Raw genomic sequence first — 25008 nt, forward strand, 5'->3', positions numbered from 1 at the left:
GATTGATTTGATCTAGAACCCACTTAAAGGGGAGGGATGTGGGACAATTTCGAGGGAAGAATTTGCAGAGGAGGAATGGATTAAGGCAAGCTTGCCTGCCAGATCTCTGTTGTGAACGTTCTCAGCTGCCCTGATTGTTCACTATGAGCTCGGGAGCAAGGGTTTGCAGACCAAACATGCTGTCTGGGTGAGATCCATTGATGGTTTGCCATATTGCACCCGTCTGTTGGTTTTGGGGGGGGGGAGTGATTTTTGACAGGCTAACTGTGAAGTCTTGCCCTTTTTGCACCATCGTGGCTCCAGTCCAGAACCGCCTTTGGCTTTTTACCATGAAAGAAGAAACAAAGAAACCCAATCATGAATTCATTCCCCAACCCAGAATTCAGGCCAAATGACTGCAGCATTTGAATGATAGTTCTGGGGCAGAGCCAGGAGAGCACAGCGCCTAGCATATTGGAGCAAAACTAAACTGTTGAAGCTCCCCCCTAAAAAAAGACATAGGGTTTTTTTAATGGCTCTTGTATAGTTAACCCCCCCCCCTTGTGACACATTAAAACACACATTAGATAAAGGCAGGTAGGCAGAAAATAGAAAGAAAGAAAGAAAGAAAGAAAGAAAGAAAGAAAGAAAGAAAGAAAGAAAGAAAGAAAGAAAGAAAGAAAGAAAGAAAGAAAGAAAGAAAGTTCTGTTGTTTAACAGGTGTATCACAGAGAAAAGTCTGCTGATACACTTCTGAAGATGCCAGCCACAGATGCAGGCGAAACGTTAGGAACAAGATCCACCAGACCACGGCCACACAGCCCGGAACACCCACCACAACCAGTTGAATCCGGCTGTGAAAGCCTTCGACAATACATTTAAAAATCAGTTTAAATTCAAGCTGTCTTGCAAACCCTGTTTATTCCGTGCAAAAAAAAAAAGAGGCGCTCTCTGCACATGCTCGGAAGCATATTTATGGCACGTTGAGGGGCTGAGCCTACAGCTTGAATGAATTTTAATGACCCCCCTCCCCCCATGAATCCTTTCTGTCAAAATGGGGAGTTGCATCCCCCTAGGCTGCTAAGCAAGCGCCCCTCTCTGCCGTAATATGTCGGGAAGGATGCAGGGGGGCGGGGGGAAACCTGCTCCCTTAATTCGAATTCCTTCCACTTCCCAATTCCTTCTTGACGCGGGACCATTGTGGCGCTGGCTCGCATGACTCACCGCCCTGCTCCGGGGGGGGAAGGTCTCTGGGCTGCCTGACCGGGGGGGCGGGTTATAGCCGAGCCAGACCCCCCCTTTAACCCCCCCTCCAAGGGGTCCAATGGGAGGCTCTGTCTTCGAGAGGAGCAAGTCAATCCTGACCCAAAGAAGAGACGACGCCCCCCCTCCCCTGGGGCGAAGAGGCTCTGCGCGAGGCCGCCGGCGGCCACCAGGCGTCGCTGCTGAGTCCCGCCAGGCTCACTACGCTTCGCTTTCCAGCTCGTCCGCACCAGCCGGGGAGTTCGGGAGCCGCATCCGAAGTGCCGGGCAGCCTCCCGCCGCAGCCGGGAGCGAAAAGAGGACCGCGGAGGGGAGGTGGGGGGCCGGGGGCTCCGAGGCGCCCGGGCAGCCGAAGCCGGAAGAGGAGTGGGCGCCTCTCCTTTCCCTCCCACCGCTGCTTGCAGCCCTCCCTACGAAGGCTGCTGCCTCGCCCGGAGCCCGGACTGGCAGACGGCGGATGCCCCTGGGCGCCACTTGCTAAGGGGCGCCACCGGAGACCCCGCGCTGCCACCCACTTCTGGACCCCAGGAGGGACCCGCCGGAGATAAGGTCTGCCGCCCCGGTCTGCAGAGGAGACCTGCTGTTCTTGCACCTCCGGATCCCTTCCAGGACTGAGCTGTGTTCCGCAAGCCGGGTCTCCCGAGCCAGCCACGGTCCGGGGCGTGCCAAAGCCTAGCCGGACTTCTCCTTTCTGCCTCCAGGCAGAACCTTGGACTTCAAATTCAAGCGGTGCGGTCCTGGTTGCTCCACGACCGACCTTCCAGAGGGACCAGCTCTCCTGCCACAGGATCATCTGACGCTCACAAGAGATCACCCTGGCCACCCCGAAGGAATTCCATTCCTGGTGTCCCACCACTGATCTTCCAGAGGGACCATCCAGACCAGCTCTCCTGCCCCAGGATCATCTGATGCCCAAAAGAGATTGCCCCAGCCAACCCAAAGTAATTCCAACCTGATGTTCCACCACTGATCTTCCAGAGGGACCATCCTGACCAGCTCTCTGACGCCCACAAGAGATTGTCCCAGCCAACCCAAAGGAATTCCATCCTGATGTTCTACCATTGACCTTCCAGAAGGACCATCCAGACCAACTCTCTGACACCCACAAGAGATTGTCTCAGACAAGCCAAAGGAATTCCATCCTGATGTCCCACCACTGACCTCCAAGAGGGACCATCCAGATCAGCTCTCCTGCTCCAGGATCATCGGGAGTTCAGAAGAGGCTACCAGCCAACGCTGGCTATGCTAGGTAGTGCCAGGAGCAACTGGCTATAAGTGAACTCCGTGTGTCTTCCAGATGTGCCCATGGTGTGCATGCTACCAACCTCCGATCATGCATTAGTGGGCCAAGGGTTGTGACTCCAGTGGACGACGGCAACCATTACAAGACCACCAGACGAGTCTCCACTGTCCGATCCAGGCTCAGCTCTTCAGCATCAGTCTAGAACCCATTTGGCCAACCCAGTAAGCTCTTCCTCGCCAGGATGTCTGTGGTGCGCAGGAAATTTGGTGACGACTACCAGGCAGTGGTGGGCGCCTCAGCCCGTCGCAAGCGGCAGCGCTTTGTGGACAAGAACGGGCGCTGCAACGTGCAGCACGGCAACCTGGGCAGCGAGAACAGCCGCTACATCTCCGACCTCTTCACCACATTGGTGGACCTCAAGTGGCGCTGGAACTTGCTCATCTTCCTGTTGACCTACACCGTGGCTTGGTTGGTCATGGCCTCAATGTGGTGGGGGATCGCTTACCTGCGGGGTGACCTGGATATGCACCATGGCCCGGATCCGGGACACAGCCCGTGCGTTGCCAACGTCTACAATTTCCCATCGGCGTTCCTCTTCTTCATCGAGACGGAGGCCACCATCGGGTACGGCCACCGCTACATCACCGAGCGCTGCCCCGAGGGCATTGTCTTGTTCCTCTTCCAGTCGCTTCTGGGCTCTGTGGTGGACGCCTTCCTTATTGGGTGCATGTTCATCAAGATGTCCCAACCCAAGAAACGTGCCGAAACCCTCATGTTTAGTCGGGCTGCCGTCATCTCGCAGCGGGACGGAAAGCTTTGCCTCATGTTTCGGGTGGGCAACCTGCGGAACAGCCACATGGTCTCTGCTCAGATCCGCTGTAAACTTATCAAGGTGAGTCCCATAGGGTTCCCATAGGGGAAAGGTGACTTCCTGTTCCCAAACACAGGGGTTGCTGCTACCCTGTATCCCGGCAGCTAAGGAGTTGGGAATGGCTAACCTTCATTCCTGTCTTGTCTCTGCTTTCAGCCCACGTCTGAGGCCTGCTGGTCTCAGATCTCCCATCTATAAAATAGGAAATTGAAGATCTGAATCATGGGGTTATTCGGAGGGCAAGAGTCATACGAGTTGCAGAGTATTCCGCAAATGAAAACTGATATATAATTGATACTGATTAGTAGGCACCACGCAGAGAGACAGACAGAAAGACAGCAGAGATTCCAAAGTGTATCGGTTAGTAGGATTGAGAACTTCCTGCACAGTTTTTCTCTGCATCTGAATTTTACTCTGTAGGTCCATAAGCTTTGGATATTTGACTTTAAAAAAAAAAAATTCAGTAGACATCCACATTCACTTGGGAGCCCCCACGGCTGAATTTCAGAGATCGTGGCTTCCAGGTAAACACATACAGGATCACGTTGTGAACAACGATCGCCTGATCTTAGGTAGCAGTTTGTTAAATTCAGGGCATTTCCGCCCCGCCCCAAAAAGAGTGTTTAAAAGCCCATATCAATTAGAATGTGAGAATCTTGCCTCCCTGACCTCCCCGGATTCATTTATGCTGATGGGCGCACAAGCACATGGCTTAATCTGATGAAAAATGTGCAGCTTCAGACTTAAGCAGAGCGTCTCCTCATCTCCGCTGGAGAACCAGCGAGTCATTTCGCAACCGGGCCGGGGAGAAAGTGGCAGATGTCTCACCTGGAGCCCTCCTCCACCACACCTGAGTTTTTAAAGGGGTGTGCAAATTGCCATTATTCCATTGAACTATTGAAAGCTTCTTTTTAGGACCACATTTAAAGGCTTTCATGGTGATGGCCACTAAGCTGGATAGCTTTAAAAAGGGCTTGGACAGATTTATGGAGGAGAAGTCGATCTATGGCTACCAATCTTGATCCTCCTTGATCTGAGATTGCAAAGGCCTTAGAAGACCAGGTGCTCAGGAGCAGCAGCAGCAGCAGGCCGAGGCTTTCACATCCTGCATGTGAGCTCCCAAAGGCACCTGGTGGGCCACTGCGAGTAGCAGAGTGCTGGACTAGATGGACTCTGGTCTGATCCAGCAGGCTAGTTCTTATGTTCTTATGTTCTTATTTCAAAAATATAGCCCCCCCCCCCCTGAGCCCTTCGGGGGAGGGCGGTTTATAAATACAATAAATAAATAAATAAATAAAAATTGAAATATTTATTGATTATCGATTTAACTCCTTTATGCCCTACGTTTTGCCCAAGTGGGGACCCGGCCATTTTCCAGTTGTTTCTCCCAAGTGGAGATCCAAAGTTCCATCATTCTCCTCTTGTCCCTTATATCCTTACAACAACCCTGTGAGGTAGGTCAGGCTGAGAGAGGGTGGCTAGCTGAAGGCCCCCCAGCTTCCTTGGCACGACTGGGGACTCGAACCTGGGTTTTCCAAATCCTTGTCCAATATTCTTAACCCTCTCTACCACATTTGGCATTTCCATTAAATTGGGCTGCGATTCAGATTGGTGCTGGCACACAAGGGGAGAAGAGGTTGGACCCTTGTGCGATTTCTCTGATCAAAACTCTTGCCAGGCTGTTATTAATTTTGTGAGTGAAACAAGACAGGCATCTTGGCATGGTGGTTAAGAGCAGGTGCACTCTAATCTGGAGAACCAGGTTTTATTCCCTGCTCTGTGGAGGCTTATCTGGTGAACTAAATTAGCTTGTGCACTCCAACACATGCCAGCTGGGTGACCTGGGGCTAGTCACAGTTCTTCCGAGCTCTCTCAACCCCACCTACCTCACAGGGTGTTTGTTGTGAGGGAGGAAGGGAAAGGAATTTTGTAAGCCCCTTTGAGTCTCCTTACAGGAGAGAAGGGGTATAACTCCATTCTTCTACTGCTGATAACAGAAAGGGGAACAGTTCTGGTTAATTTATGCAAGGGTTGAAAAGTTAAACCTGTTTTCCCCAAATGCTGTGACTGTACTTTGAATTGGAGTTCCATGAAAGTACTATTTAAAAAAAAAAAAACCTGGACATGTGGATCTCCATCCCAATACCTGATTGGGTCTTGACTCTTCCGATTTCCCCCTGTCGTTATTATGACTGCGGCCGTGACCAGGTGTTTAAAAGAAGACCGAACTAGCTTCAGAAAGGTGTTTGTTGCAAATCAGGAAACCCTTACAAACTTCACAGCGACAGCTTATAACAATTCACAAAATGCACAAAATAATTCCAGTGGAATGTTTGCGTTTGTTGCAGGAAAAAACAGACCACTGTCATGCGGCACCTTCGAAATTAATAAAAATTTGATCCCACAAAGAGCTGCCAGGGACTAGAGCCCCTCTTTGTCCGATGGAGTGAGCAGTTCATCACAGATGCAGGAAAAACCATGTCACCCTCGAAGGAGCCCGGAGATTCCTGTTTCGTTCAAATGCACATAGACAGCTGGGCTTCACACAAAGGGTATAGAGCCCTTTCCGCACATGCAGAATAATGCACTTTCAATCCACTTTCAATGCACTTTGCAGCTGGATTTTACTGTGCAGAATAGCAAAATCCACTTGCAAACAATTGTGAAAATGGATTGAACGTGCATTATTTTGCGTGTACGGAAGGGGCCGAGATGTTGCTGTTGGTTCTGAGGAAAACCATGATTTTTCCAGACATTTCTTTGAGCCCCACCTGGAAATACGACAGGCACACACGTCCCAAAAACAGGGAAGTCGGGCTGCAGAAAGCTCCACGGCTTTCTTTTTTTCAAGTACCTGTTGGAGCTGATTCTCTGGCTTCCTCATGCTCACCCGATGGTTTATCCTTTCAGAGAGAACTTTGCTGACCATCTGTTCAGCTGGAAAAAAATTCACCCACTGTTGTAGACAGCAGTTCCCTGCGGACCCAATCTCTGCAAAGTAGCGAGAAGACAGTCAACTTAACATCCTGTCAGGAAAAACAATACACTGAGATATATTTTTTTCTCTGAGATACCAGAACTGTTTCTTTCAGCCGGTACTGGTCATAACTGGTGGTGGAAAGTACTCTGCACATGCTCCAAGGCATGTCTTTATCTTTATTAACCTTTAATAGGCATAGATAGATCAGGATTTACACAGACACATTCTGCAGTCTCAAGTATAGTTCAGTAGCAAGGAAATAGTCCACATAACTTGACGGTTGACTTCGAGGGATTCAAATCACTTCAGATTTTTTTAAAGAAATAGTCAGAGCAAATTTATTTATTTATTTATTTTTTCAATTTCTATACCGCCCGATCCCCCGAAGGAATGACAGTAAATACCCCTACACATCAATGTAAAAAGACAATCTAATATAAAATTGCAATAAAAATAGACCTGTTTAGCAAGTTAAAAGCAAAATATAATGAACCAATTTGGTTTAGTGTACTGGTATCATATATTTTTTAAAAAAAATACAGTTAAAAGTAATAAAATGGGAATAAATTAGCACTTTAAAACGGTTGTCAGGTATAGAGCTACCATACGTGTTGTATGAGCACTGTAATCCCCAAGAAGAAAACGTATGGCAACAGTAGGGTTAGAAATTTTCCTCGCCACTAATAAAGGGTGGATTAATCTGAGACGCGCATCAGCATTTATTTGGCACTCTAGGAGGACATGGGTAAGAGAGTCAGTGGAGCCACAGCGACAGTGTCTTTGTTGTTTGGAATTTGGTGATACCTTCCGTTGGTAGAGGCTGAAGGAAAACTGTTGAATCTGGCTAACATAAATGCCCGACGGTGGGCAACCGGTAAAGTAGCTGCTAGGTAATTGGCTATAACTCCGTACTTGGGAAGGATGCCCAAAGCTCGAGGAGAACAAAGGCATGTTGTCCTCTCATATGGACTAGGGTGAAGCCCTGTTATGAAAAGCAGGCCCCTCTATAGTTGGGCAAAGCATGCGAGGGCTGTTCGACAGTGGAATGCACTACCTCGGACTGTGGTGGAGTCTCCTTCTTTGGAGGTTTTTAAACAGAGGCTGGATGGCCATCTGTTGAGAGTGCTTTGATTGTGTGCTCCTGCACAGCAGGGGGTTGGACTAGATGGCCCTTGGGGTCTCTTCCAACTTAAGCCGAGAAGGAAGGATGTGACCACAGAGGGAAGGCTGCATTCCGAGAAACACTTTACTGGAGAGAAGTCCCATTGAATCAAATGAGATCTCCTTCCAAGTAGACCAGATTAGGCTTACTGTAAAGCAGTAGAAAGCTTGTAAAGTAAAATCCGTCGCATCTAGTTTTTCTCCCCTATGGACTAACCATAATTCATTGCGAAAATTCACCGACATGGACGGATGCTGCAGCAGCCGCTGGTTTCTTAAAGGTCCGGATCAGTTCGTAAAGGTCCACTTTTGAGCCTTGCTATCTAGGTGTGAATTTGCACATTCAGGCCCATTCCGCACATGCAGAATAATGCACTTTCAAACTGCTTTCAGTGCTCTTTGAAGCTATGCGGAATAGCAAAATCCACTTGCAAACAGTTGTGAAAGTGGTTTGAAAATGCATTATTTTGCGTGTGCGGAAGGGGCCTCACATGCAGGATTCCTCCGATTAGCAGATCCAGACAATTGATTTTGCCCTCCTGGCAGGCTTCCCAGGGGCACCCAGCTGCCCCCTAGCCAGGGACTTTGGGGTGATCCCACAGAAGAGTTCTCATGCTTTTATGCCCCATGCTTTTCCAACTTTTTGAGGAACAAGCAGGAAACTGGGATCCATTTCTGAAGCCACATTGCAGAAAGGAGACGCACAGCTGACTGTCGCTCTAGCAGTTCCGCAGTGGTTTGTCTTCTTCTGAAAATAACCCGAAAGGATTATTTCCACGTTGGCAAGAGCTTTATGAAAGTAAGGCTCTGCGTGCCAGAAAAACATGGAATCATAGAATCACAGAGTTGGAAGAGACCACAAGGGCCATCCAATCCAACCCCCTGCAATGCAGGAACAATAATCAAAGCACTCCTGACAGATGACCATCGAGCCTCCGTTTAAAAACCTCCAAAGAAGGAGACTCCACAACTCTCCAAGGCAGTGCATTCCACTGTCAAACAGCCCTGGCAGTTAGGAAGTTTTTCCTAACGTTTAGGTGGAATCTCTTTTCCTGCACCTTGAATCCATTGCTCCGTGTCCTAGTCTCTGAGGCAGCAGAAAACAAGCTTGCTCCCTCTTCGACATGGCACTCCTTCAAATATTTAAACACAGCTATCAGCCCCCCCCCCAAACAGCTGGTTCTGTTTGAAATGAACACATCAGACAAAATTCTGGCCATGTAACATTAGCCTGTATCTTTTCCAGTACCTCAGATTTGAAGGAATTTCACTCCATGGGGATTTTGGTACCTGTCCAGTATCCTGGTGATCATATTTTAACTGCAACCAATACACACTGAGTTAAGCTCAGAACCTTTGTCTCTGCAAAAATGAACATAACAGTGCCTGAGATAAATAAGCTATCATGATCGAAATAATCATGATCCCAAAAAAACAGGAAATTCTGGTTCGTGGACATCTCCCCCACATGTGTCTAAATTCCCACTCTTCCCCAGCCTTTCCATCTTAAGTTTTTTTTCTTTTTAATCCATACCCTGTAATCTTCTTTAGCCTCAAGAAATAACATTGCAGTAAAATTCTTTCAGTAGAAAAGACTGCTCGGTTTTTTTCAAATGTGACGACAGGCATTCCAATGGATGTGCAAAGTTCTCTGTTCCCTCACTTCAGAGGCCTGGCAGCTTTCGTATATGTATTACACACATCTTGGAGATCTTTCCCTTTTGGCCTGTTTTCTTCAGAATTTGGCCCTTGCACTTTATTGTTGTTCCTACCTGGCCAGCCTGATTTTGAGACCTCAGAAACTGAACAGGGTTGACCCTGGTTAGTATTTGGGTATAAGAGCACCAAGGAATACCAGGGTCGCTGTGCAGAGGAAAGCAATGGTAAACCACCTCTGTTAATCTGTGTTCAGTTCTGGGCACCGCAATTCAAGAAGGATGTTGACAAACTGGAACATATCCAGAGGAGGGCAACCAAAATGGTAAAAGGTCTGGAATCCATGCCCTACAAAGAGAGACTAAGGGAGCTGGGGATGTTTAGTCTGGAGAAGCGAAGGTTAAGGTGGGACATGATAGCTATGTTTAAATATTTGAAGGGATGCCATGTCGAAGAGGGAGCAAGCTTCTTTTCTGCTGCCTCAGAGACTAGGACCCGGAGTAATGGATTCAAGGTGCAGGAAAAGAGATTCCACCTAAACATTAGGAAGAACTTTCTGACTGTCAGGGCTGTTTGACAGTGGAATTCACTTTCTTGGAGAGTGGTGGAGTCTCCTTCTTTGGAGGTTTTTAAGCAGAGGCTGGATGAACATATGTCAGGAGTGCTTTGATTGTGTGTTCCTGCATGGCAGGGGGTTGGACTGGATGGCCCCTGGGGTCTCTTCCATCTGTATGATTCTAATATCTTGTCTTGAAAACCCTACTTGGTTGCCATAAATTGGCTGGGACAGTGTCACTTTACACACACGCATTTGGTCTTTTAAGATCCTCAACAAAGAAAGTCAGTGCGGTATAGCAGTTAAGAGCACTAGGTGTGGACCAGAGAGGCCATGAATGTATCCATACAGAGGTTGTGCTCCAGTTTGGCGTTCAAACTGGAAAGAGGCGGGGTTAGCATCCACATGACGCCATCCCCTACTCTAGGTTTGCTTATCTGTGCTTCAATCTTTCCCAAACGTGGTTTGATACAGGGGAAGATTGTAACCAAAGCACATTTGTACACCATGTAAATGGGAGAGCATACATTGCTTCCTCGTTCTTGACTTGAGCTCCCAACACCCTGAACTGCACCCCCCACTTTCTGGCACTCCACCAGAGGGCCTTTTATAGCACTCCAGCAATTGACTGTTAAAACACGAAACCCCAAAATAGCTCTCCAGTGGTGCAAGAGGGATGGCAGCCACGTACAGAGGCAAAGCAAACTTCCACGTGGATGCTCTGTTCCAGAAGTATCTGCTGTGGCTACGGCCCAGTTCGCACATGCAAAATAATGCACTTTCAATCCTCTTTCAATGCATTTCCAACTGTTCGGAATGGCAAGATCCGCTTGCAACCAATTGTGAAAGTGGGTTGAAAGTGCATTATTCTGCATGTGCAAAATTTCTCATTGGCGGCTGTAAGCCAAATTATCAGACAACCCCCTTCATGTACACCCCCACTAAGCTTTCTGGAGGAAGTATAGGATATTAACAGGAGAAACCGTATTTTTCTCCTAAACAGCATGTTCATGCTCTTCATCACTGCGTCCCTTCTTAAGAAACTGGTCGAGCAAATTACCAGACTGGGCAAGAGGAATGATCGATCGGGACTGTTTCTCTTAAGCACTCTTCAGCATGATCAGTTCTCTGCAGCATTTATTAATTCATTCATTTGGTGCCACCGAGTCTCAGCGGACTCATGACCACCCTGCAGGGTTTTCGAGGCAAGAGACGGTCGGAGGCGATTTGCCACTGCCTGCCTGCGCGTTATTTGCCTGCCCTTCCAAACGCTAAACAGGGCTGACCCTACTTAGCTTTTCAGATCTGATGAGTCCAGGCTAGCCGGCGGCTATGCAGGTCAGGGCATTTATTATGCTACACAAAATCCAGTGCTGGCTTGATTGAGATATTTGTACCCTGCTTTTGTCCTGAGAGGGACAAGTCCTGAGAGGGACTTATAAAGCAGTTTACAACAGTTTACAACAGGCAGTGGTGGGATCCAAATTTTTTAGTAACAGGTTCCCATGGTGGTGGGATTCAAACTGTGGCGTAGCACTAATGGGACTGGGTGGGGCATGATGGGGGCGTGGCCAGGCCTTCCAGGGGTGGGGCATTCCTGGGTGGGGCTGTGGCAAGGACGCAGCCACTGCGCTGGTCCTTGGGCGGGAAATGAATGCACGCAGTCGCAGGCTGCCACGCACATCAGTGAACCTCCTGCTAGACTGCTTCAAGTTCTGCGCGCTACTGCTGAGAGGAGGGGCGTAACTAAGGCCAAAATCACCAATTAGTAACCCCCTCTCGGCACACACAAATAATTAGTAACCTACTCTCGGGAACCTGTGAGAACCTGCTGGATCCCACCTCTGACAACCGGTGACCTGATAGCCATGTTTAGATATTTGAAGGGATGTCATATTGATGAGGGAGCAAGCTTGTTTTCTGCGGCTCCGGAGACCAGGACCAGGAGTGACGGGTTCAAAGTGAAGGAAAAGAGATTCCACCTAAACATCAGGAAAAACTTCCTGACAGTCAGGGCTGTTGGACAGTGGAATGCACTACCTTAAAGTGTGGCGGAGGCTCCTTCTTGGGAGGTTTTTAAAGAGAGGCTGGACGGCCATCTGTCAGGAGTGCTTTGATTGTGTGTTCCTGCATTGCAGGCGATTGGAGTTGATGGCCCTTGGGGTTGCTTCCAACTCTGTGATTCTACGATTCCTCCATTTTATCCTCACAACAACACCCCTGTGAGGTAGATTAAGACTGTGGGAGACACAACATGTCTCCCAATGATCTTCCATGGCCGAGTGAGGGGCTTGAATCCAGTTCTCTTAGACCATCGTTTGAAATTCTAACTGTGCTTCTGTTTTTTGTTGATTCTGAGGTCCATTTTTCCGGGAGGGGGTTGACATTGTGGGGTGGGGGGGGTGAGAATGACGGTTAACTATCCCTTGTTCCTTTTGGCAAGAACTCTCCCCTGCTGTAGCCCAGCCACAGAGTAGGAAGCTCGGCAAGCTGTCGTTCGCCTCTCTCCACTGTGTCTTCGCAAGTTCCTGTATCCGCAGAACAAGCCGTTCCCCCGACATGGGCCCAGCTCCAACCCGAGCGCTTTGCCTATCAGAGGCAATCCCCGGCTGGACCGTTCAGCTCTGACTTTTGTCAGATCACACCCGCCGGAGAGGGCATGGGGGGGGGGCTGCCTTCAAGAGGGGCACCTTCCTTGAAGGTCACCAACCAGGCAGGGTGCTTTTGTACGCAGTGACGGAGCTGCTGCAGTTTGCTGCAGCCCGGATTTGGCAACCTCTTCTGGATTGTTTTTTTTTTTTAGAAGTCAAGCTTCTAGCTTCTACAGCAGCAAAGGAAACTTGACAATCTGCGCCCTGTCTTCTGTGTCAATTTCAGCAAGCACGAAGCCCCGGAGTTTAGTGTAGCTCAGCTTCAGGGCGGCTGGAAGTGGGGCGAATACCCAGAATTCTGGGGTCATCTTCGGGGTCCATGAATCTGGGCAAGTCAGTGATGTTTCCACTAGGCATGAAGTTGCCTAGTAGCCCAAGGTGACTCTCCAGAGCCCCATTCACCTCCCAGATCTGCTGTGGCTCCGATCGAATTAACACATGTGCCACTTAAAATGACATACAACTCTTCTCCAACCATTGGCACAAAGATCTGGGACTGAAAGTGCCGTCAAACCACCGCAAACTTCTAATAAACCTGTAGGGCAGTGATGGCAAACCTATGGCACGGGTGCCAGAGGTGGCACTCAGAGCCCTTTCTGCTCAGAGCATGCACAAAGTTCATCATGTGGGAGTGGGATGGAAAATCACCCCCCCCCACACACACACACACACATATCTAGGCTAGCCTGGGCACAATCCTTTACCTGGGAGTAAGCTCGATTGCTGGTAATGGGGCTTGCTTCTGAGTAAACCCTCCTAGGGTCGTGATTCACCCATTCGAAGCGTTGCACGGTTGCTTCACCAAGCTTACTCCCGAGTAATGTGCGCCTTGGAGCCAACCGTTTTTTCGAAACTCAAACCTCAGTATTCAGGTTAAATTGCCGTGTTGGCACTTTGTGATAAATAAGTGGGTTTTGGGTTGCAATTTGGGCACTTGGTCTCGAAAAGATTCGCCATCACTGCTGCAGGGTTTTCAAGGGAAGATTCATGCGGAGGTGATTTGCCGTTGCTTGCCCCTGCGTAGCGACCCTGGACTTCCTTGGCGGTCTCCCATCCAATTACTAACCAGGTCTGACCCTGCTTAGCTTCCAAGATCTGTCAAGATCGAGCTAGCCTGGACCATCCAGGTCAGGATGCAGGTGATGAAAAACAGAAATTTAATTGTCAGCCGAGTTTCTGAATCCATCGTTCACCAGAGGAAGGATAAATTACAACCACAGCATTGACCTTCCTATGCTTTCTCTGCAGAGGTGATTTTCACCTCATTCAAGGGACAGGCAGAATACTAATAAAAAGGCAATGTTTCTCTATCCAGGCTACAGTGGCCCCCTCTCCAAGCAACCACCCTACTCCTTTAAGAAGTAGTGGGGTCCAGTAGTTAGAATGTTGGACTTGGGTTTGAATACTCACTCAGCCAGGAAGTCCACAGGCCTGTTACACTGTCTCTCACACACTAACCTACCTCACAGGACTATTGTAAGGCTGAAATATGAGGACCATGCTGACCTGAGCTGGGATTTAAACATATAGTCTAAGAGCCAGCGTGGTGTAGTGGTTAAGAGCAGGTGCACTTTAATCTGGGGGTCCTGGTTTGATTCCCCACCCTGCCACTTGAGCTGTGGGGGTTTATCTGGGGAACCAGATTAGCTTGTGCACCAGCACATGCCAGCTGAGTGACCTTGGGCTAGTCACAGTCCTTCGGAGCTCTCTCAGCCCCACCTACCTCACAGGGTGTTTGTTGTGAGGGGGGAAAAGAAAGGAGATTGTAAGCCCCTTTGAGTCTCCTTACAGGAGAGAAAGGGGGGATATAAACCCAAACTCTTCTTCTTCTTCTCTTTGTGAGTAAGCAACACTGAACTACGTTGGAAAAAAGCAGACATCCTTTGGGTCATCCTCTCAGTCAGATCCAAATGTCCTTCATTGGCAACTGTCTTACTCTCATGCTTCCCGTCACCACGTGAACAACCCCTCCCATAGTATGTTTCTCTTCTCTGCCTTCAAGTGTATTAATTCATTCTGCAGGAATCTGCCGTACACTGAACTATATATCAAGAGCATTTGTCCTTCCAGTGAAAGTTATATTAGCAAAATGAAAGACCCTTTTAGATGTTTACAGCCATGCACCATGAGAATCTGCCAAGTAAAAATAACAGAAGCACACACTGCACATAATTCTCCCGATACGTGCGAGTGCCATGTTGTGTTACTATGCGCATACAATGTTAGGGAGTTATAATTCCTTTGAATACCACAGTCATCGGATTGTCCACAATGTGTATGCGTTAAGTGCCGTCAAGTCACTTCCGGTTTATAACAAATTATGAATTAATGGCCCCCCAAATGTCTTGGAACAGCCTTGCTTGAATCTTGAAAGGAGAGGGTCGTCGCTTCCTTTAGAAGAAGAGTTTGGATTTATACCCTGTTTCCCCGAATATAAGACATTCCCTGAAAATAAGATGTAGTAGAGGTTTTGCTGAAGTGCGAAATATAAGGCATCCCCCGAAAGTAGGACGTAGCAAAGTTTTTGTTTGGAAGCATGCCCGACAAACAGAACACAGAAAAATAAGACATCCCCTGAAAATAAGACATAGCGCATCTTTGGGAGCAAAAATTAATATAAGACACTGTCTTATTTTCAGGGAAACACGGTACCTCACCTTCCACTCTTGTAAGGAGACTCAAGGTGGCTTACAAGCTCCTTTCCCTTTCTCTCCCCACAACAGATACCTTGTGAGGCAGGTGGGACTAAGAGAGTTCGGAGAGGACTAGCCCAGGTCACCCAGCAGGAATGTAGGAGTGCACATCCGGTTCACCAGATAAGTCTCTGCCACTCAGGTGGAGGAGTGGGGAATCTAACCCGGTTCTCCAGATTAGAATCCACCTGCTCTTAACTGAGTCAATCCATCTCATGTTGGGTCTATTCCTGCTGCTTTCAACTCTTCCGAGTGTTCTTGTCTCTCCCGGTGACTTTTGTCTTCACGTGTGATCAAAGCGCATTAGCCTTCCGTTTCATGGTTTTGGCCTCTAGGAAGAATTCAGGGAATTTTTATTTGTATTGCTTATTTGTATTGTTTGATATCCATAAAATTCTCCTCCCACACCACATTTCAAACGATGCCGTTTTTTTGCTTGTCAGCTTTCTTCATTATCCAGTTTGCACATCCTCATGCAGTAATGGCAAATAGCATCGCATGGATTATCTTGATCTTGGTCTCCAGTGGCATTTCCAAGAGTGACTTATCTTGTCCACAATTAATATCCTGTAATGAGTTTGATAATAATTATTCAGTGTTATAAAGTTTAATTAGCCGTTCAAACGTGCCGCTAGAACTATCGCTTGAGTCCATGAGAGCATCTAAGCATACAGTACATTGGTTTACTACATATCTGGGTTTTCTATTTCCAGCATTTATTTTGCCATGCCTCACAGATAACCTAAAATTTGTGCACTGTAGTCGCACAAAGTACGGCAGATTGCTGCTATCTCCAAGACTGAGTAGCTGTGGCGTAGTGGTTAAGAGCAGGTGCACTCTAATCTGGAGAACCAGGTTTCATTCCCCACTCCGCCACTTGACCTGTAGAGAATTATCTGGGGAACTAGATTAGCCTGTGCACTCCAACACAGGCCAGTTGGGTGACCTTGGGCTAGTCACAGTTCTTTGGACTCTCTCAGCCCCACCCACCTCACAGGGTGTTTGTTGTGGGGGTGGGGAAAGGAAAGGAGATTGTCAGCCCCTTTGAGTCTCTTTACAGGAGAGAAAGGGGGGGGGGTATAAATCCAAACTTATCTTCCAAACTCTTCTTCTTCTTTGCTATTTTATTGACAAGCATTTGTATTTTTAAAAACCATAAATGTTCCAATTTTATATACCAGTTAAGGTACAGATGAGTATTTATAGTGTCCAAGCGGTAAAATAAGGCTTGGGTTGCTAAGTATGGCATATGTTCCAAGTTTTCGCCTAATTGCTATCTTGTAAACAACAAAAGAAATCGCCAGGAGTTGGTTTTTTTTCCCATGGCTACAACAATCCCAGAAGTTTTTCATCTCTGGTCCCTGTGTACCTCCTATTTAAAGAAATGCCCCCCAAAACCCATGCAGGAAACCCCTAGTCTCAGGTCTGGTTTGACCCTCTTGGGCATCTTTGATTCTACAAACTGGAGAGCAAGGCCAAAAACCAGACCAGCCGGTCTCCCTGACAACATTTGAAAAAGAACAGCCAGGCAGGAGTGTGGGGTTGCCCACCAGTGGCTGGAGATCTCCCATTATATAAAGCAGTGGTGCGACCACACTTGGAGTACTGTGTCCAGTTCTGGTCGCCGCATCTCAAAAAGGATATTGAGGAGATAGAAAAAGTGCAGAGAAGGGCAACAAGGATGATTGAGGGACTGGAGCACCTTCCTTATGAGGAGAGGCTGCAGCGTTTGGGACTCTTTAGTTTGGAGAGGAGACGGCTGAGGGGGGATATGATTGAAGTCTATAAAATTATGCATGGGGTAGAAAATGTTGACAGAGAGACATTTTTCTCTCTTTCTCACAATACTAGAACCAGGGGGCATTCATTGAAAATGCTGGGGGGAAGAATTAGGACTAATCAAAGGAAACACTTCTTCACGCAACGTGTGATTGGTGTTTGGAATATGCTGCCACAGGAGGTGGTGATGGCCACTAACCTGGATAGCTTGAAAAGGGGCTTGGACAGATTTATGGAGGAGAAGTCGATTTATGGCTACCAATCTTGATCCTCTTTGATTTGAGATTGCAAATGCCTTGACAGTCCAGGTGATCGGGAGCAACAGACGCAGACGGCCATTGCTTTCACATCCTGCATGTGAGCTCCCAAAGGCACCTGGTGGGCCACTGCGAGTAGCAGAGAGCTGGACTAGATGGACTCTGGCCTGATCCAGCTGGCTTGTTCTTATGTTCTTATGTTCTTATTATGACAACTGATCTCCATGTTAGTAGTCAAATGACTCCCATGGTCCTACGGGGCAATTGTGAGCGTGATTATACCTGATTATGGTTTTTCTGGGCTGTGTGGCCACGGTCTGGTAGTTTTACTCCTAACGTTGTGCCCGCATCTATGCCTGGCATCTTCAGAGGCACGTCGCAGCATGGCCCCTTCTGCACGTGCAGATTAATGCACTTTCGATACGCTTTCAATGCACTTTTGAAGCTGGATTTCACTGTGCGGAATAGCAAAATCCACATTCAAACAATTGCGAGAGTGGATTGAATGTGCATTACTCTGGATGTGTGGAAGGGACCTAAGACCTGTTTCTCTCCAATGGCCCCTTCCGCACATGCAGAATAATGCACTTTCAATCCACTTTCAAAGCACTTTGCAGCTGGATTTTACTGTGCGGAATAGCAAAAGCCACTTTCAAACAATTGTGAAAGTGGATTGAAAGTGCATTATTCTGCATGTGCGGAAGAGGCCCATGATACAGTGCCTCTGGAGATGCCAGCAATAGGTGTGGGCAAAAAGGTTAGGAGCAAAAACTACCAGATCCCCCCCCCAAAAAAACCCCACAACAGTCAATTGATTCTAGCCTAGAAAGCCTTCAACAACACAATGATAACACCCCTCTATGTGTGTGTATATGCTATGAAGATCAGTTCACCTGGATAAAAAGGTGGCTTTGGAAAGTAGATTCTATGACATTATATCCCACTGAAGTGTCTCGCCAACCCTCCCACCCCTCTTGAGAGCCAGCATGGTGTAGTGGTTAAGAGCAGGTGCACTCTAATCTGGAGAACCGGGTTTTATTCCCCACTCCGCCACTTGAGCTGTGGAGGTTTAGCTGGGGAACCAGATTAGCCTGTGCACTCCAGCACATGCCAGCTGGATGACCTTGGGCTAGTCACAGCTCTTCGGCGATCTCTCGGCCCCACCCACCTCACAGGGTGTTTGTTGTGAGAGGGGAGGGGAAAGGAGATTGTAAGCCCAGAGAAAGGGGGGTATAAATCCAAACTCTTCTTTTTCTCTTCAGGCTCCACCCCCACAAAAAATCTCCAGATATTTCCCATGGCAGAGCTAGCAAGCGTATATAAGCACATCTCAGCCTTGTCCTTCCCTTTGCAAAAAGGAGGAAGTCTTGCAGAAGAGAGCTGCCCGGCCTTGTCTATTGAGCTGCACCCCTGGAAGGACACGTTGCTGCGCACTCATACACGTCAGCGCACCCCCCGACTCCACTGCCAGCCCACACCGCCTCGCAAATTCTCCCCCACACCTGATTAGCCAAGCCAAAGCCCAGGCTGTGTTTCTGCGCCAAGCTGAGTGGGGAGATAAGGCTTATCACGCTGCCGGGTTGCTTCTTTTCAAAGTGCCCCCGCACGAGCCACACGTCTTTGCACTTCACCCAGTTGCTCCCTATAAGTTTGCTCGAGGCAGAATTCCCTGCCTGCCCCTTTCATTTTGCTGCTAAAACAAGCCAGGGGATAAAAAGGCAGCACCGTTGCACAGTAGGGGAGGGGCTACAGTGCCCCTTTGGAATGCTTCTCCTTGTGCGAAGGGTTCCCTGCAAGCAGAAATCTATCAGCTCAGGAAGAAAAGCCTTTGACCACTCTGTTGGTTTTCTGGTTGTAGGGTGTTCTTAGCACAGAGAAGAAGAAGGGTTTCGGATTTGTACCCCACCTTTCTCTCCTGTAAGGAGACTCAAGGTGGAGACTCAAGGAGCAGCAGTGGCGTAGGAGGTTAAGAGCTCGTATATCTAATCTGGAGGAACCGGGTTTGATTCCCAGCTCTGCCGCCTGAGCTGTGGAGGCTTATCTGGGGAATTCAGATTAGCCTGTACACTCCCACACACACCAGCTGGGTGACTTTGGGCTAGTCACAGTTCTTCTGAGCTCTCTCAGCCCCACCTACCTCACAGGGTGTTTGTTGTGAGGGGGGAAGGGCAAGGAGATTGTAAGCCCTTTGAGTCTCCTACAGGAGAGAATCCAAACTCCTCCTCCTCCTCTTCTTCTTCTTCTTCTTCTTCTTCTTCTTCTTCTTCTTCTTCTTCTACTACATCACGCTGGGGTGCTGGGACCCGAGCGTCGTACTGCTGCAGAGCTCCCCAGCATAAGACTCTCTGCACTGAGGCAAATGCCCCTTACGCTGGTACAAGTGGCATTTATGCAGGGCCAGGGTTATGCTGCCTCCTGAGTGGTTCCCCCCCCCCTCAGGATCGCACTGTTTTAGTGCTCATTTCCAGCCGAAGGACCCCCATTTTATTGTCCAGGAGAGGTCCCTGCCAACATCAATAGCCTCAATTCTCCCCTTCAGTACAGCGAAACAATGGATTTAGATGCAGTTGTAATACCTTGCCCTGATCTCAAGCTATTTGTCCAGGTTGGATGGCAGGACCAGTCAGCCGTACAGAAAGAAGCCGGGGCTGGCTTAGCTATTCTCCTAGCAGCTCCTGCTGTTTTATTAATGGGGGAGGGCTACGCGGGCTCTGAAACGGGATCCAGGGAAGCCCCCCACACACGCGCGCACACACACACACACAATTTGTGCTTTTACAACCAGCCAGCGATAGATGTGCGGAATGCTTCTGTCTGGATTTCGAGGGAATACGGCAGTTGTTCATGTGGCGCAGAGATTACTTGAATTAAAGAGCCCCCCACCCCCATTTCGAAGGGGGAAAAAAGCTGGCGTGTGCAGCCATTACATTTGCGAGCTCAAAAAGGCTAGAGACGCAAAAGGGTCCTTTCCGTCTATCGCCAGTGAAAGCATGCGCAGAAAGCTTGTATCATAAATAAAATAACACGGTGCCTGCAGGCGGTGATTTTGGCTGGCAAATTGTAATGCACGGAGCCTTCCCCTACCCCAGGCTACAAAGCAGACTTTAAGAATCGCTCTTTTTCTCCTCTCCCTCCCCTCACACACATAAACCTGATGAATGCTGTGGTGTGGCACTATCTCTCTCCTCTTATCGCACCTGTCACCTGATTTTTCTCATGTGCACACACGCACTGCAAGATTGGCTGGCAGCCACCCTCCTCACAGATACTGAGAAACACCATTGAGATTAATGAGGCATATTCACACATAAATTAAGTTCGTTGCCATTCCAGCTTCCCTCAGATGACTTTACCACATATCCTGTCCCAACAGGAAAAGGAAGGGGAACCTCGTCACCACGACAACTAGGGCTGCCAGCTCCAGGTTGGGGAATACCTGGAGATTTGGGGGGTGGAGCCCATGGAGGGCGGAGTTTGGAGAGGAGAGAGACTTCAATGGATAGAATCATAGAGTTGGAAGAGACCACAAGGGCTATCAAGTCCAACCCCCTTGCAATGCAGGAACACACAATCAAAGCACTCTAGATATATGTTCATCCAGTTTAAAAACCTCCAAAGAAGAAGACTCAACCAATCTCTAAGGCAGTGAATTCCACTGTCAAACAGCCCTGACTGTCAGGAAGTTCTTCCTGATGTTTAGGTGGAATCGCTTTTCCTGTACCTTGAATCTGTTACTCCGTGTCCTAGTCTCTGGAGCAGCAGAAAACAAGCTTGCTTTCTCTTCGACTTGTCATCCCTTCAAATATTTAAACATGGCTATCATGTCCCCCCTTAAGCTTTGCTTCTCCAAAGTAGACAAAACATCCCCAGCTCCCTAAGTCTCTCTTCATAGGACATGAGTTTTTACCATTTTGGTTGCCCTCCTCTGGACCCATTCCATCTTGTCAATATCTTTCTTGAATTGCGGTGCCCAGAACTGGACACAATATTCCAGGTGAGGTCAGACCAATGCAGAATAGAGAGGTACAACGACATTCCTCAATCTTGACACTATGCTCCTATTAATACAGCCCAAAATTGCATTGGCTTCCTTAGCCGCCGCATCACACTGCTGACTCATGTTTAGTTTAGTCCACTAAGACTCCCAAGTCCCTTTCGCATGTAGAGTTCACCTTCCAAAGCAGTCACTGATAAATAATGCCACAGAGCAGGGGTTCCCTTCTTTTCGAGCCCGAGGGTGTCTTTGGAATTCTGACATAGGGTGGCAGGCGCAACCACAAAGTGGGCTACTGAGGTGGGCCACAAAATGAAGAGCGGTGTGGGCCCACGCTCTCTCCAAACGAAGCAGACCGGCGGGTTAATGAAATCTGAGTTTATTGGTGGAGAAATTGTTATGGGTCTCATAACTGGCTATTGCCGGAACAGAGATTCAATATGCATAGCAGTAAATGTAAGGCTGAGCTGACGTCCACCCCTCCTCCAGCCAAAAGCAAATCTGTGCTGGACACAACAGCCTCCAAGGTTAGAGAATGCTGCTTTTTCATGGTTAGTGGTTCATTTTTGTGCCCTTTGTGTGGAAACAGCGCTTCGTGCTTTTCATCACCTGTCCAATTTTTGCTCCCTCCTCTCCACCAGACACACGCTGTTTGTCGTGAATCGTCACTGATACTCAAGGGGACCTCTTTTTACTGTAAGTGTTCAAGCCCTATTAAATAACCGCCCCCGGAGAAACCGCACTGGCCTCCGTTCCCTGACTTCTGCTAAATGTTTTTTCCATGTTAGGACAAAGATCCTGGAAATAGATTGAATGGTGCAAAATAAGTTGTCAGGGTGAAGGCCCGCCGGGACCGTGGGTGTGACTTTCAGGCAGATCCGGGCCTCGGCACCAGCTCCGAGCCCTCCCTGAGGAAGGCAGCTGTGATCTCAATCTTGGTCTTAGCGATGCGTCGAGTGTGTGCAGACATATGTCAAGTCAGCCCGCAGTGGCTGCCTGAGCTGTTTGTCTGTTTGCTTCCTTCTTCACTCCTTAAACCATGCTTTTCCTCCCTTCTCCTGGTTGCTGTCTCCCTGGTGGTCCTTTGCTTCGCCCTGATCTCGGGGCCAAGCTACGCACGATTTGTTTATTGAAACCTTTTGGTTTCCCCAAAGGGACCCCAAAGAGGATTACAGCACATTCCAAACAAAGCCATTTAAACAAGGAAAGAGAAACACAAACTTCTCTGGGTGGGTCTGTAACCTCAGCTTGTGGGTTCTGTGGGGCAGAACTTGGAATGAGTTTGCAACAACAAATTAAAAAAAAACAAAATGGTTTACTTTCTCAACATATAACATCAACATTTAACATCACATTTCAAAGTCCTGTTCAGGTTGCATTTTCAAGTCCTTATATTTACAGTCTACTGAATCTGCCAAGTCCAATTCTTCTTTGCAAGTGGGTTGGCTCCTGAAGACTCCAAGGGCTTGGTGAACAGGATTCAACATGAGGAAGGTTTCCAGGAGAACTTTCACCCATTACAAACATAAAAGAAACCCTGAAACAATAAACTCCAACATTTACAACATAGCAAAAACAAACAACTACCTTCCCAGTAGTTCCCAACAATATTGCAGTTACCTTAACAAGGTGTTAAGGGCTTATACAACCAAGGTCCGAGTCTGGTAGCCTTGTCTCCTCCAACTACATGAGGTCTGCTGCAGCCTCTTGCTGGGTTGAGTCTCCACCCCTTACTGGGTCAACCCATTCTGAGCATGGGGGTTACAGGTCCAGCTCTGCCGGTCTGCTTATTGTAGGCGTTGGGATCCTTTGGTTCTTGTCCTTTGGCCTAGAAGGAAAGAAGAAGGAACTCGGCCCAGGTGGAATTCAGCTCTTGCCAGCTTGCTCACCCTATGCCTGCCGAATCCTCCTTGGCCCCGAATCCTCCTTGACACATGCAGAATAATGCACTTTCAATCCACTTTCAATGCAATTTGCAGCTGTGCAGAATAGCAAAATCCACTTGCAAACAGTTGTGAAAGCGGATTGAAAGTGCATTATTCTGCATGTGCGGAAGGGGCCTTTGTATCTTTCCCTGCCAGTATAATTCCCCCCAAAAAACATTTTCTTTTCTTGCCCTTTCCCCTCGGGCAGTTTCCCCTCTCAAAAATCAACACCTCCTCTCCTGAAGCTTCTTAGTCCTCACTGCCTGGGGGGGAAATGATGCGTGAATCTCTGCAGAGCTTATTATTATTTTTTAATGCAATGTAAATGTCACGAGGACATAGTATAGGGCTCTGGCTCTCCTACGTGGCGGAAGGTGCCATCCACTCGCAGCAGGATGTAGGTTTTCAGGGCAGGAGATGCTGAAAGGTGGTTTGTCATCGCCTCGGCTGAGAGAGTTCTGAGAGAACTGTGACTGGCCCATGGTCACCCAGCAGGTTTCGTGCGGGGAATCAAACCTGGTTCTCCAGATTAGAGTCTGTTGCTCTCAACCAGGACATCACACTGGCTGTCATCCACTGGGGTGTCTTGGGGAGATGGGGAGGTTAGTTAGCCAGGTACCATTCTCATGGGTCACATGAGGGTGCATTTTGGTCACCCACCCCACCGGGTTTGATTCCCCACTCCTCCACCTGAGTGGCAGAGGCTTATCTGGTGAACCAGATGTGTTTCCGCACTCCTACATTCCTGCTGGGTGACCTTGGGCCAGTCACAGTTCTCTCAGAACTCTCTCATCCCCATCTGCCTCACAAGGTGTCTGTTGTGGGGAGAGGAAGGGAAAGGAGCTTGTAAGCCGCTTTGAGTCTGCTTACGGGAGAGAAAGGTGGGGTATAAATCCAAACTCTTCTTCTTTTGATTAGCTTGTTCTGCTACACACACTCTCTCTCCTTTTACATGTTGTTTTGGCCGTGGAGTGTTTACCAGGAGTTTGGATAAATGGGAAAGTTTTGCAAAGCCCACATGGCTCCGGGTATCACAAAGGTGGCATCCTTGCACCGACGCCATTCTGAGAAGTTGCCATCATCGATCTCTTCCCGCATCCCCAAGTCTCGTGAATCGGCTGGGAAACTCTACCCATCCTTCTTTCTGCAGCTTCCAGAGGGGAGGATTTCTCCAGCAGTCAAACCGTAATGAGGCACGTTCTCTCAGACCGCTTTTGAAAGGCCCTCAGACTTCGTTCCCAGCCGCTCTCGTCAGCCACCGGGAAACCAGTCCCATCAAATAAATAAATAAGTCAATGAAATCGCCCTGGAGCTATCCGAGCACGTAGTGTCACATCGGGTTAGCAGACAGCCCGCACCATCATTTTGTGAGGGAACCGGAATTGACATCTTCGTTAGCAAAGATGACATAGCCAAACAGTGGCCCAAGTGGGGGAACGCGTGTCTGATCCGATAGAGGCCGGCTAGGCGTGAGGGTGCTTTTGTGGCGGAGAGAAACAGAGGCAGGCCCGAGTGTTTGGCTAGGCTCAGAACAGCTGATTTCCGCTCTCTGCAAATGCCTCTTGCTTCTGTTTGGATGTCTCCAGCTCAATATCTCTCATCTCGGCTATTGTTTCTGTCCTTCTCCCTTCATCCCCCTTTTTCTTCCTCTCGGTTCCATAAAAACCGGTTCTGCTCATATCTACTGCAGGCACCTTGCTAATGTCTCCAGCTAATTACTGCAAATATGTCCAGCGGCGATTCCTGCGAAGGCAACAACACTTCCCACCCAGTAACCGCAATCGAAAGCATTGCTGTGAGCTCCGTTGATGTTTCTTCGTGTGAGCCTTCTGCACAGGGGAAGGGATTGTGTGGAGAAAAAGAAGGAGAGGGGGAGAGAGAGGAGAGAAAAGGGAGTGGAAAAGCTTGTATGTGTGAACTACAATTCATATCTCTTGCGCGTATTGCAGATGTAAATTACAATTTAAATATAACTCACAGGGTGTTTTTTTAATCAAAAG

General features: G+C 48.4%; 1 protein-coding gene across 1 annotated transcript in view; it reads left to right on the forward strand.

Annotated features, from left to right (window-relative positions):
* Positions 1 to 1465: 1465 nt before the first annotated feature.
* LOC125444906 (G protein-activated inward rectifier potassium channel 1-like) overlaps positions 1466 to 25008 on the forward strand; it is a 39625-nt gene continuing 16082 nt past the window's right edge. The window contains exon 1 of the mRNA XM_048517660.1: positions 1466 to 3377. Coding sequence (XP_048373617.1) covers positions 2727 to 3377 — 651 coding nt within the window. The 5' untranslated portion in view covers positions 1466 to 2726. The remainder of the gene's footprint in view (positions 3378 to 25008) is intronic.

Source organism: Sphaerodactylus townsendi, linkage group LG15 (assembly GCF_021028975.2).
Source record: "Sphaerodactylus townsendi isolate TG3544 linkage group LG15, MPM_Stown_v2.3, whole genome shotgun sequence".
Lineage (NCBI taxonomy): Eukaryota > Metazoa > Chordata > Lepidosauria > Squamata > Sphaerodactylidae > Sphaerodactylus > Sphaerodactylus townsendi.